We start from the raw sequence: 14,516 nt of genomic DNA, 5'->3' as shown, positions 1-14,516 counted from the left end.
GAAAGATGAGATTACATAAAGAAAAACCATTAAGACAGACATTTGCAACAGAATTAATTTGAAGTAAGTCACCAGAAGAACAAAAGGAAAATCTGGTTGATACAATCCAGTCTCAGATTCAGATGGATTTATGCTTTGGAGAGCAAAAACAGAATGACTCAATTTTACCTGCTAGGGGAAGATTGGTACTAGAGAAATACTTCAAAGGAATGCCTAGTTTTGTTTCCTAGATTTCAGAGTCAAGGGCATGATTCTGCTGCCTAATGGGCACATTTTCTGTAGATCCAATGTCTCTGTCTCTTAGAAAAAGGGTGGGGGTGCTTAGAGGAAACCTATTTCTGAGTCCCTCCCTCCACTCTGCTATTTCTTTACATAATCACAGATGCAAAGAATAAAAACACAGACACAGGCATAGGGGCTAGAAACCAAGCCGATGGAGCAGATGGAGAGCACAGCCTGACAGAATGACAACGGCAATATCCACTCAACTGGGAACTTACTTGAAAGCCCGCTGACGCCTCATGGAAAGCTTTGAAAAACATTTTATTTATTTAGAAACCATTTTGGTTATCACATTGCTTCTTCTTTCCCGCCCACCCAACTGCTTCTGGACAAGTTCCTAGAAATTCATCTGTGATCTGAGAATGAAGAGCAAGCTTACTACTCCTGTTCATTTATTTCCTCTGAAGATGGTGTCCACAGACTTTTAAAATACTCCCATCCATCCTGTCACATCAGTATAAATACAGCAAAATCTAGCATTTATATAGCACTTAACTTTTAAAGTACTTTACAATACAGAGTGGGTGGAAAGAGGCACCATTTCCATTATGAGGGAAAACCTGACATAAAATGCATCAGCTGGCTCTGGATATTAAGTAGAATTTACTGAGGCAAACGCTTCCATGTTTACACCCTGCACCAATCCTCCTTCCCTTCCTACCCCCTGCAGTCCTGCCTTCAGAGGTCACTGGGATGATGGTGTGGCCTGACCCCATTGGTAGGGAGACTGCACTACCTCTACCTTTATCTTTTGTGTAGGTTGGTGCACAGGAGGAAGGAGAATGAGAAGGCCCTCATGCTAAATGTCTTACACAACTTCCTCAGAGTATTTCAGAGCAATGGTCTCCACACTGTCCTAAGCAACTCCCAATGACCTATTTTATATCTTTTGCACTCAGGTAAGGTTTTGTTTGGAAAATGGTTCTGCTGTTTAAGCTGATTGAAAACCACTGCCTTAGAGTAAACCTCAACTTGCTTATAAATCCTGAACTGAGAGACAGTCTTCCAGGCCCTTCCTAAGGGGCATATTCGACCTCTTTGTTCATTCTGGACTGAGCAGAGCTCCCCGGGTCAGGCAACACTGAAGGAACCAAGTGCTTGGGTGTCAGGCACTGTATCTGGATTAAACATCTCCCTTACAGAACACGCTCAAGGTTGCATCACAAAGTTAACAACTGTATTTGAAGCAGCAATTTTTAGAATTTGCATTTAGTTCATTGAGACACACTGCCTCCAGCCAATGTTTAAGGAGCCAATTAGTTTTGAAAATAACATTTTTCAAAGTTTTCCATGTAGTGTCAGCTGTTTGAAACAGCAAACTTGGGAAGGAACTGCTGTATTTGCTAGCACTTAACAGACTGAATAATCAGACTTACAACATATGTCATTTATTTCCCTAGGTCTTAAAATCTTTGGGGGTTGAGGATGGTAATAAATACCCTGGCTTGTTTTGGCATGTGTAGAATTTTGAACCAGAAAATATGTTACAGAAAGTCGGGTTAGAACAAGAAGAAATTCAGAGGAACAGAATAGATTAGGGAATAATGAAAACCAATGAAGGAACTATTTTGGCCAATGCCCCTGAACGAATGGCAGTATTTGGTTTGGTTGCCAATTGCAGGTTTAGGTCATAAAAATAGCTCATGAGGAAAGACAAAGCCAGGCGTGGCTCAAAATGTCTAAGGATCTAGACTAGAGCCTCTAGACTCAGGTTAGTCTCAGTGCAGAGATAAAATACAAACTATTGAGAGAAGACTTTGAAAACGGAGTGTTCTAGAGAGAAAATTCTGAAGCAGACCAAAGCAGACCTCAATTCCTGGCCTACCTTGATTTTTGGGGTATGAGGAGGGAAAATCAGAATGCCTTCTACTTGGCATTCATCAGAAAGTTGGTTCACAGAGAGTACATTTTATGTGGCAAAATTACCAGGTTGCAATCCTAGGTCTCTTTCTTATTATGGCCATTTTATACTTTTGGTAAAAACAGAATGTATAAATAGAAATTTAAACACGAGGCTGACCTTGTCCTGATAAAACAAGGCACTGTCCAGGGTTTTCTCCAGAATGGTGGCCACAGCGACTCGCACTTCTCTCACATTGCACTCCAGCAAGAATATCCTAAAATACAGAAGTGTGGTGTAAAAAGCAAAACAGAATTCTGTAAGTCAACCTCTCAACATGGGTCTCACTTGCAATCCAAGAAACAAAATTACTTGAAGATGTTAGTTCGGGTCTTCTGAGGACTTTGGTACAGCTCGTGGCCACTGTGGAGGAGGAAGGCCAAACAGGAAAACAAGACCCTGAACACGGAGAAGTGAAGCCCTCCCTTCCTCTCCTCTCTTCCCCCCAAATGAGTATCTGTATAAAGTGAACATAGAGCAAATAATCTAAAATTTTATGAATTCTGTTCATTCAGGAGCAGTTCTCCTGGAACCGCTTCAGTTTCCCAGAATGAGATACTAGTTAAAGCTCGGAGCCAAGACAGCACCCCTGAAACCGCCTGTGCACCAGACTGTAGGTCCCTGAAGAAAGGGACTTGTATTTTGGGTTTTAGGATGTGGTTGCCTGTGAATACTTGGCCATCTGCGCACATTCTCTCCTTGCATTCACTGAACAACCTGAGTCTAGTCTAACAGATGATTTGGAAAGAAGGATTTTGAAGTGACCCAAATAATTTCCTCAATGCTTCATTGGTGAAGACAGTTTAAAATCGATTTCAATCAGAAATATAATTTCAAGTTGAAATAAAAAGAGCTACAAGAAATGTCAGCTCGCAATCACTGGAACACAAATTTCTTTTAATTAAAAATCTTGACACTTACTTTATCAATTCTCGTCCTTCAGAACCAATAAAATATTCAACTAGCCACTGACAAGCATCAAAACTTTTTGAAAGTAATGCTTCAATAGTGGCAATCCATTCTTCAGTGTCAACCCTTTAAAAAAAGCAAAGAATATTAGGAGTACAGTCCCCCAAATAACCCCATGGAGTATCACTCCATTGTAACATTCTTTAAAACTTTTTTGGAGAGTGCGTAGAAGTTAAATACTCAGTGACCGTAACAAACATGGCTCCGTCACCCCAGAAGCCAGTGCTTTGCAGTCTTTGGTACTTGTGCAACTCATCCTGCCCCCAACCCCCACCCCATAAAAGAAAAAAAAGTGTAAGAAGCTATCTGCATCTTCAAAAAACTTCAATTGCAAAAAAAAAAAAGGTCTGAACATTTTGTTCTGCTTAATTGACATTCGCAAAATGCCTACATTCTATACTTTTATATGTTAAGTAACCAAACAATTTCCTTAGTCAATCCTATACCAGACATGACAAGAAACATTTCTTCTTTTTCAATCAAATAATAAAGCCTGGTATTTAATATATCTTTTATTATTACACATAACAATGAAATGTCATTATATTTGTTATCATCTCAAGAGTTTCTTGATTGCAAAATCTTCCTAAAAACTTCTCTATACTTGTGCTAGAGAGAGAGAGAGAGAGAGAGAGAGAGAGAGAGAGGAGCTTGAGAATTTCCATGGTCTTCTGTTAACTGGTCTCCCCACTCTGAGCCTCCCCTTCTTGCTCCAGATATATCCTACAAACTAACCCAACTACTTTTCATCCTTCAGTTACTCACGACCACAATTTACCCAGAGCCTGTAAGGTGTCCAGCACCTAACCAGGTGCTAAAGATAAAAACCAATGAGACTAACATGGAATCAGAGTCGAGTTTCCATGGCATGACTCTGAACACACTGACCCTGTTTAGGAGCCCTCCCCGATTGCCCACTGAACAAAGACCACTCCCTTCTCTGGCACTCAGTGAGCTCATCCAAACCCAATTCCGCCTCACCTCAATGAGCTCCTTAAATGTACGAGTAAAACACTAGTCACTCATAGTTCTTTAAGCAAGTCTTATCTATTACTCAGGTTTTTCCCTTCCACTGAGAATAATAACTGTCTCCGTACTTTTGCCTTTCAAAGTCATCTGAGAACACAAGTGTCTTTAATACCAACCCCATCCCACATCTGGGTATGATTCTGCCCCATTTCCGAAGTTGTACAGCATTTATGCCTTGTATCACAGTTACTGCTCTGTTGAATCTATTTTTTCTACTGGATTAGAAATTCCTTATAGATATGAGCCATTAATCATCTGAGACCAGTTGGTAGTTTCCAACTACAGTAGGTCCTGGGTTACGTCAGAGATCCATTCCTACGACATGATGTAACGCGATTTTCGCCGTAAGTCAGAACCCACCTACATAAGCATCTACGTCACTCACATGGAGCACATACGCAGCAGTAATGAAGTGAAACAGTAAAAAAAAGTTTAAAAGAAAGATAACAATTCCTGACCTTTACTTGTGGTAAATAAATAATAAAAAACATAAAGCACGTATGTACATATGTCGAAATGGGACAGAACTTTTTTTATATATATAAATGAGAGATGGCGACGTAACCACAAAACGATGTAGGTTGAGTCCAACGTAACCCGAGGACTGCCTGTATCTAAAACAATGTTTTAAAAAACTGAATCCAGAAATTCAGCTTTAACTGATTTAATTAGTGCTTTTTGCCATGAGAATCAAAACATATCACTTCTTACCTGAGTTTTTTCTTTGTCCGTAGATAAGTTTGAAAAAGGAATTGAATGGCAAGCTGTAAGCTTACCTTTGCCATGCAAGGATAGTATGGATGCTTTAATTTAGTCTGAGAGGGGGAGAAAAACAGAGAACTAAATGACACACAAACTAAATGATAAAATTCAATACTAATAAGAAAAATCAAGCCAGCCATTATAGAAAATGTTACAGTCAAACTGTAAAAGAGGTTAAGACACCTTCATTTTTTTATTAAGTCCTCTCAAAATAGTCTTTATATTAAAAAATTTTTTAAAAAAAATGTATTTTTTTGAATTTTTACAGAGATGAAGGGAGAAGGATAGAGAGTTAGAAACATCAATGAGAGAGAACATCGATCAGCTGCCTCCTGCACACCCGCTACTGGGGATGTGCCCGCAACCAAGGTACATTCCCTTGACCGGAATCGAACCTGGGACCTTTCAGTCCGCAGGCCGACGCTCTATCCACTGAGCCAAACCGGTTAGGGCTAAAAAAATTATTTTTGTTGATTTCAAGAGGAAGAGAGTGTGAGATAGAAATATCAATGATGAGAGAGAATCATTGATCAGCTGCCCCCCCCCCCCCCATGCCCCTTACTGGGGATCGGGCCTGCAAACAAGGCATGTGCCTTGACCAGGAATCGAACCATGACCTCCTGGTTCATAGGTTGACACTCAACCACTGAGCCATACCAGTCGGGCAAAATAGTCTTTAGACCACAAGTTGTTAAGTAATCTATCAAAAGACTGAGAAAGTTTTCCTCCTATTAGCAAATTATAATCATGGTACTAATTACAAATTAGGAAAAATTAATCTCCACAAAGCCCAATATTCAACGATATCCCCTAATGGCTACCAGATTCATCATAAAATTTAAATAGCACTTTAAAAAGCCAGTATGTGAAAACCCACACCCATCTACAACTTGCATGATATATTACAAATACTCTCTATATTTTAATGTAACTCAGTAAGTTACACATTTGTGAGAATTTTTTTGCATTTCATCTAGAGGTTAAAAACTGAGAGTGAACATGAGTCACTGAACACTTTAGCTGAAAGATGTTTAATTATAATTTTTTCCTACTTTAATAACAATCCAGCTAGTACTTACAGCATTCAATGATGCTAAAGACAACACAAAACTGAAATAATCACTACTGTACACATCTCTATTCTTCATAAACTTGAGGTTTTCATCTCTCACCATCTACAAAAGAAAATTAGCAATTGTTTTAAAGAAACGGTAAAATATTCAACATGTAAAAGACATTTTTAGTGATATGTTAGATAAGAAGGATTCATAACTCTACTCTTAAGCTCTGAATTTTTTTAAAGAGAGGAAAATCTTCATTTCAATATATAAGAAGTTGTAAAAAGGTGAATTATTTATTCATTAAACTAAATCCTTTTGGAAAATTTAGGAAAACCACCATGTGAAGGACAAGTGAACTCTAACCTATTATTCTGGGTAGGAAGGAACAAAGAGCTTTCCCAAGTAGACTCCATATTCTTCTTAAATTCCCTGCTTTGGCTACTCAGCTTGTTTACTTAGTTTAGAAAATCTGAACTGGTAGTTAGACAGTTCTGAATTTTAATCCTATCTCTGAGACACCAGCAGGTCATTTTGCCTTTTCTGAGCCCAATTTTTTTTCCATCTGATAAATGGGAAGAAAACCTTCCATCCCACAAGAGTGTTTTAAGAATTAGGGATTTATTTAAAGTGTGTAGCATAGAGTAGGTATTCAATAATTAATGGTCATCACTGACATATTAATTTTACCCCCAACAAGTTATAAACTTTAACTTATTTTTCTCTCCAGATAAAGTAAGTTAATTTTAGCTATGTGTTGTTTCTTTTTTACTGCCCATGCCTTCTATTTATTTATCTTTGGCATCCTATAGTTACATAGAAATGGTGATGGTGGGGTCAATCTTGAATTTGTAGCCACCTCTATGACCTGATATGAAAGATCTGTGACACACTTGGGCAAGAAGACGTTGCACTAGAGATACAGCTAAGTCTACAAGATGACCAGCTGGAGTTCTTCTGGGCCCACAAGACGGATGTTAACACTACCTGAATTTTCTCCCTAAGAATTAGACAGTTCTTACCTGATATATTCGAACAGGCATTTTCTCCACAAACAGTCCTTTCTTTTCTCCTTTTTTAACCAGTTTGGTTAGAATAGAGAGCCGGTCATTGTTAGGCCTGTGGGGCCTAGGGGATGACTGAGGTGAAATTTCTGGTGAAGAAGGTGCTGATCTAAGAGACAGAATCAGAAAACTGACTAAAGTGGCTATTGTTTTAGTAGTTCCTAAAACCTAACAAACCTACATAATCTGGGTACTGGCTTTAAAAATAAATTATATACTCTCCTAATTCAGTAATTGAAACTCAGATTCACAGAGAATACGATAAAAAAACTTTCTGAATGTTGAAATAGTGCTTACTATGCTTTGAACATAAAGTTTATTCAATAACATGCTGGGATGAAAATAATCTCACTTCTAGAATAAAATGATTTATACACATTTTTCTAAATACAAAATAACTTTTGGCCAAGGAAACAATGACCACATAACAATAAGAAGAAAAGAGATAGAGCAGTTTATTTTCTTTTTAGAATTTCTCTCTAGCTTAGCAAATTACATTTAAATACCAAACAATATACTAAAGATCACAATATCCCCTACTGAAATCACACAGCCAATTACACAGAAAAGAAGCTCACAGAGAAAGGTCCTCAGCTTCCTGCCGCACAACGCTGACTCGACTTTTCTTTGGTAAGACTGGGGAGTTCTGATCAGATACCCGCTGGTAGAAGAGCATATAGGCATTCCAGTATCTTCGGCGCACATCAGTATATGGATTTGCTTTGAAACAAGACATTAAGAAAGAAGTCTTTGTAAATAAAAAGTTTTCTTGTCTTAACAATCTAAAACAAAGGACCCATAAATCCAGCAAGTAACTACTTACTAAATTTGTTAAATGCAAAGTGTGGGTAAAATGTGTGTCTTTTTAGAGTACTGCTTAGAATTACTTGGAGGGTGATATAGAGGGGCAGGGAGTAAGGGAGATGTATGGTAACACAGTAAAGGAAAGAAGGTAAATATTCCAGGCAAGTCTAAATTTAATAAAAAAAAGCAAGTAACATTTAAAAAATAAGTTCTGTGGCATAGGATGGGATTATAATTGGCCTTGCTTAATCACTTATGTATATAGAACAGTCAAATCTACGTTAGTTTTTAAAAAAATATATATTTTATTGATTTTTTTACAGAGAGGAAGGGAGAGGGAGAGAGAGCGAGCCAGAAACATCGATGAGAGAGAAACATCAATCAGCTGCTTCCTGCACACCCCCTACTGGGGATGTGCCTGCAACCAAGGTACATGCCCTTAACCGGAATCGAACCCAGGACCCTTGAGTCCACAGGCCAACGCTCTATCCACTGAGCCAAACCAGTTATTAATTAAACTAAATCCTTTTGGAAAATTTAGGAAAACCACCATGTGAAGGACAAGTGAAGTCTAACCTATTATTCTGGGTAGGAAAGAACAGAGAACTTTCCCAAGTAGACTCCACGTAATTCTTGCTAAGATAGTATATTCAACCATTAAAGGCTACCAACATTAGATGCACAACTACCATGGTATGGTATCTAATACAGTGAATCTAATATAAGTAGAAATTTTAAAATGCTCCCAGAATATTTCAAAACCAGATTTCAGAAATGCTAAGGTCTCTGCAAAATGTTTTTTCTTTAAATAGCAAATTCTAACTGAATTTTGTGATATATTTTGGCTCATACATTTTCTAAGGGTGGGGTTGTAGAAAGACTCCTTTGCATATTGTGTGGTTTTTAAAACACAGTTGCTAGAAACGTCGTCTTTAATTAATCACACCTCTATAGAAGTGAAAAGGAAACCTGAAACTGGCCCAAAGAAATTTCCAAACTCTGACAGGAAGTAACTCCTATTTTTACTTATTAATTTTAAAATATATTTTTATTGATTTCAGAGAAGGGAGAGGGAGAGAGAGAAAGAAACATCAATGATGAGAGAGAACCATTGATTAGCTAGCTGCCTTTGGAACATCCCCTACTGGGGATTGAGCCCACAACCTGGGCATGTGCCCTTGAACGGAATCAAACCTGGGACTCTTCAGTTTGAAGGCCGACGCTCTATCCACTGAGCCAGACCGGCTAGGATGGAAACCTGAAAATTTTAGTGGATAACTACTACTTTTGAAACTATTTTTAAGGTTGGAATTCTCTTTGATATTCATTTCACTTACACCTCCCTGCCATCCACCTATATTTCTCCAAGGCTGCTTTAAGAAATGATTTAAAACAATTTTTGTGAGCAGCTTGAACATTTTTACTCTGGCTATCAAAGAGTTCATAGACCTATTTAGAGTAGTGGTATGTAAAAAGAATAAAAATCTCTTCTATTTTCATGTAAAGAAAACTCCTTCCAACTTGATAGAAAAATCCTAACTAAAAAAAAAAAAAGAAAGAAGAAAGAAAAGAAAGAAAGAAAGAAACTAACTCATGGAAAATATCCATTTGTAAATACTTACTTTGATCATAAACTTTTGGTCTATATTCTCCTCCAAAGCATTCATATTCCAGGGTCTCATCATTTAGGTCAAATTCTTCTATAACTGTGTCATTAAATTTATACCACTTTCCTTTTCCACATCCCCTAGAGCCCACAGATAAAACAAACATTATAATAAAAAACAAAAATCCCATCTCCAGTATTTATTTCTTTGTATTGTCTATAAATATAGCTGGTGATTACCATTTGAAAATACCTAAGAAAAATATAGCAACAGTTATTCTAATTTCTAAAACAATTTTGCAAATTGAAGGCATAAAGACAGTTACAATTTTAAAAATGCAATATTAAATAAGACCAAATAACAATGCAAAGCTTCTTTGCATCATAATGGTAAGTGTGGGTGATAAAGTAGGGCAGGGGGAGCAGAGGACAGATATACAGGAGGACAGGGGGAGTGGAGGAGAAACATATAGGAGGGCAGGGGAGTAGAGGACAGATATACAGGAGGACAGGGGGAGCAGAGGACAGATATGCAGGAGGGCAGGGGGAGCAGAGGACAGATATGCAGGAGGACAGGGGAGTGGAGGACAGATATACAGGAGGACAGGGGAGTGGAGGAGAGATATACAGGAGGATAGGGGGAGCAGAGGACAGATATGCAGGAGGGCAGGGGGAGCAGAGGACAGATATGCAGGAGGACAGGGGAGTGGAGGAGGGATATACAGGAGGGCAGGGGAGTGGAGGAGAGATATACAGGAGGGCAGGGGAGTGGAGGAGAGATATACAGGAGGGCAGGGGAGTGGAGGAGAGATATACAGGAGGGCAGGGGGGTGGAGGAGGGATATACAGGAGGGCAGGGGAGTGGAGGAGGGATATACAGGAGGGCAGGGGGAGCAGAGGACAGATATGCAGGAGGACAGGGGAGTGGAGGACAGATATACAGGAGGACAGGGGGAGCAGAGGACAGATATGCAGGAGGACAGGGGAAGCAGAGGACAGATATACAGGAGGACAGGGGGAGCAGAGGACAGATATGCAGGAGGACAGGGGAGTGGAGGAGAGATATACAGGAGGGCAGGGGAGTGGAGGAGGGATATACAGGAGGGCAGGGGAGTAGAGGAGGGATATAAGGAGGGCAGGGGAGTGGAGGAGAGATATACAGGAGGGCAGGGGAGTGGAGGAGGGATATACAGGAGGGCAGGGGGAGCAGAGGACAGATATGCAGGAGGACAGGGGAGTGGAGGAGAGATATAAAGGAGGGCAGGGGAGTGGAGGAGAGATATACAGGAGGGCAGGGGAGTGGAGGAGGGATATACAGGAGGGCAGGGGAGTGGAGGAGAGATATAAAGGAGGGCAGGGGAGTGGAGGAGAGATATACAGGAGGGCAGGGGAGTGGAGGAGGGATATACAGGAGGGCAGGGGAGTGGAGGAGAGATATACAGGAGGGCAGGGGAGTGGAGGAGGGATATACAGGAGGGCAGGGGAGTGGAGGAGAGATATACAGGAGGGCAGGGGAGTGGAGGAGAGATATACAGGAGGGCAGGGGAGTGGAGGAGAGATATACAGGAGGGCAGGGGAGTGGAGGAGAGATATACAGGAGGGCAGGGGAGTGGAGGAGAGATATACAGGAGGGCAGGGGAGTGGAGGACAGATATACAGGAGGGCAGGGGAGTGGAGGACAGATATACAGGAGGGCAGGGGAGTGGAGGAGAGATATACAGGAGAGCAGGGGAGTGGAGGAGAGATATACAGGAGGGCAGGGGAGTGGAGGAGAGATATACAGGAGGGCAGGGAATGCAGAGGAGAGATTTATCCGAGGGCAGGGGAGTGGAGGGGAGAGACTGGAAGAGCAGAGAGGGACTTTTGGGAGAACCCCTTACCGCCTGTCCTTAATGAAGGAATAGTAGTGGCCCGCATGTGCCTGCCCACTGTGTACAATGACACCGACAAGTTCATAGTTTTCTGTGAGGGCAACTTTCTTTCGTGGAGACCCTCCACCTCCCTGATCCATACTTCGTCCATTTTCACCAACTTCAGAAGATGAATCTTGGCGAGCCATTCCTGAAACTGTGTATGGCTCCATGTTTAACATCCAGGGAAACTATTAAATGCAAAGGAGCACATGAATGCTGATTAGTAACATAAACTGCCATACCCAATGAAGTCAGACACAAAGAAGCGGGATGTGTGTTTCCTACTTTAAGCGAGGACTACCTTTCCAATTTAAGTACAAAATCTCCAAATGGCTCACAAGTCTGGTAAAGTACAAGTGATCTCTCCTTAAGCATTAAGGAAAGCATCTGACTTCACAGCTGACACTAGGTGCCTTCTGCAAATGAGGGTAATTGTTCACAGTAACACAGTTCCACTGGCAGCAGCTGCTCGGGACAAGGGGCTATGTTCTCCTCAGAATGCTGAGACTATGGCCTTTCACACTTCACATGAAATTTGAAAATATTAAAAGAAAATAATAAAAAGTGAGTGAGGCAGTAATGGTTATAAAAACTTTCAGGGGAAAAAAGTTACCTTTATCTGTTCATCATATTTAATGGAGCGTCCACTTTCCCAGTCAAATCCGAATCTCATTAGGTGAATGACCAAGACACTAGGTAAAGACTTAATACAGGTCCTTTTGACTGTTATTCTCTAAAGAAAAGCAAAACACAATTAGCTCCTTGGAGAAAATAAAACAGCCAAGTAATTAATACAAAGGTCATAGGTTTCTCTAGGCCTTACCACCCGTGTAAACACAAGGAGTGACACAATCTAACAGAAGTAACAATAGAGCTTAAAACTGATCTTACATAAAACACAAAGTACATGGAATAAAAGATTAATCGAGTTTTATTAAAAGGGCACGTGAAATACCTTTTCTTTACACTTTTCACAGTAATAGGCATTACTTCCCTCTAGAACTTCTCCTCTAACAAACTGGTCCAACGAAATTTCCAAACTCTGACAGGAAGTAACTCCTAGATTGAGAGCCATGAAAGCTTCCTCTCGCTCATATCTGATTAGGAAATAACAGAAAAACCATGATCAACAACGGAATTTGAAAAGCTTTAAAGTATCGTAATACCTGAGATTAAACACAAAACTACTCACAATCAGTGAAATTAACAATAACTTTCCTCATCCTTTAAAAAGTACACTACCAGCCCTAGCTGGTTTGGCTCAGTGGATAGAGCGTTGGCCTGTGGACTGAAGGGTCCCAGGTTCGAATCCGGTCAAGGGCACATGCCTGGGTTGCAGGCTTGATCCCCAGTGTGGGGCATGCAGAAGGCAGCCAATCAATGATTCTCTCTCAACATTGATGTTTCTATATCTCTCTCCCTCTCCCTTCCTCTCTGAAATCAATAAAAAAATATATTTAAAAAAAGTACACTACCAAATTAAAATAATCAATTTGACAATTCAGAATTGCTTAAAATTATGAATTTCAACAAAGAAATTTTAGAAATTGAAAGCAAAGAAATGTAATTCAATAAATACTTACAGATTCACTAAGAGAGATACCTGCAAGTCTCTCAACAAATGCAAAGTTCATAACCTACTAGAAGAATCACTTAATTATAATAATCATTTTTTAATGTTAATGATATCTTCACTAACCTGTGAGGACAGTCTTTACAGATTTTCTGATCAGAATAAATGCCTTGAAAAGTATTCTTAAAAATTTGGTCTCTCCCCATTTTCTGTTGGAATAATAAAAAGTTAATAAATTTTCAGTTGACACACCTAGAATTTATAGGTTTACACACAATTTTATTTAGAACTAACTAAGCTAAAGCACAAATGTCAATGCAACCACCAAAAAAGAGAAGTCATCCTGGCAGTTTAATTGGGGAACTAATGAAAGGATTATAACCCATTAGATCCACTGTTACGAGTGATGAGAAAAGGTGGAGAGAGGTCAGTCAGAGTTGCTGACAGGACAGCACTCTCCAAGACTGATTCCTTTTTCCCATGCACCAAGGCAGTACCAACTTTCCACAATCTTTTCTTTTTCCTTGCAGATAATGCTATAAATTTATAAGTTATTTAAAAACGTGCCTACCGCTGAGAAGAGAGGCACATGTTGGCAGTAATGAGAGGCTGTCTGTAACTTAGAAGGCAGTACCATTTAGGAAGTTTGTCACATGTTTAAAGCTTTGGGTTTAAACATCACCACAAACAACTTTTAATCTAGTCCTTTTGTACCCTTTGCCAAAGCAAGACAGCTCTGCATGGGGCCGCCAGTGCTTACAGCACTTCTCTGAGGCCAGGTTACTTTAATGCATACAGGTAAGAGTAGGCAGATACAAATGATTATTATTATGGAGTGTAGACTGGGAATCACATATTTTATCAAGTGTTAAGTGAAGTAAGAAGAAATCTATATATTTTAGTGATCTGTGTATATATTTTGATGTTCAAACCCAGAAGAAATGACATATAGTTGTTGTATGCAAGATGATCAATTTCTGATTTGTCAGTTTCACAGCAGTCCCAAATCCTAAAACACTGCTCTTATACTACTTTGAGGGGGTTTAGGGAAAATAAAACTTTGTCTACCTTGAGATATTCATCCATCTGATCAATGAGGCTAGTGAAGAACTCATATGCATCCTGTTGTTCTCTCACATAAAGTTCTTTGTTCCACATTTTGAAAATCTACGTAACAAGAATTAAATGTCATTAAAGGAAAAGTAGCAACTTCTGAATATGATTTAAAAAAAAAAAGGATGTAAAAGAGCATTTAATACTTCTAAAAACTAAGTTCACTATTAGGATGCAAATGTTTTTACTGAAGTGAAATGAGATTGTGTTCAGCCACTCATGCTTTTCTCTGGTTCCTTTGCAATCCTAACAAGTCTATGAAACCACAGGATGAGAGCCAAGGTCATGAACAGAGAGTTTCTCTCTTACAAATTGAAAGTACAAGCTACTCCTTCCGTGAAACACAGAAAAGCGATGTTAAAAAAGCATGTTCTTTATTTAGAGGCATTAGTGAAATTGGCATAGGTGCTGAGGAATGAGTTGAACAAATACTTCAAACAGCT

General features: G+C 39.5%; 1 protein-coding gene across 1 annotated transcript in view; it reads right to left on the bottom strand.

Moving 5' to 3' along the window:
* USP24 (ubiquitin specific peptidase 24) overlaps positions 1-14,516 on the bottom strand; it is a 137,176-nt gene that overhangs the window by 19,850 nt on the left and 102,810 nt on the right. Inside the window, exons 45-56 of the mRNA XM_008139495.3 lie at positions 14,029-14,127; positions 13,087-13,169; positions 12,343-12,484; positions 12,001-12,120; positions 11,355-11,575; positions 9,491-9,615; positions 7,643-7,784; positions 7,023-7,173; positions 6,022-6,117; positions 4,892-4,995; positions 3,104-3,217; positions 2,303-2,399 (exon numbers count right to left, since the gene is read on the bottom strand). Coding sequence (XP_008137717.2) covers positions 2,303-2,399; positions 3,104-3,217; positions 4,892-4,995; positions 6,022-6,117; positions 7,023-7,173; positions 7,643-7,784; positions 9,491-9,615; positions 11,355-11,575; positions 12,001-12,120; positions 12,343-12,484; positions 13,087-13,169; positions 14,029-14,127 — 1,494 coding nt within the window. The remainder of the gene's footprint in view (positions 1-2,302; positions 2,400-3,103; positions 3,218-4,891; positions 4,996-6,021; positions 6,118-7,022; positions 7,174-7,642; positions 7,785-9,490; positions 9,616-11,354; positions 11,576-12,000; positions 12,121-12,342; positions 12,485-13,086; positions 13,170-14,028; positions 14,128-14,516) is intronic.

The sequence above is a fragment of the Eptesicus fuscus genome, chromosome 9 (genome assembly GCF_027574615.1).
Source record: "Eptesicus fuscus isolate TK198812 chromosome 9, DD_ASM_mEF_20220401, whole genome shotgun sequence".
NCBI classification, from domain to species: domain Eukaryota; kingdom Metazoa; phylum Chordata; class Mammalia; order Chiroptera; family Vespertilionidae; genus Eptesicus; species Eptesicus fuscus.
The sequence above is the reverse complement of the archived record's forward strand: the minus strand, read 5'-3'. Positions and strand labels throughout refer to the sequence as shown.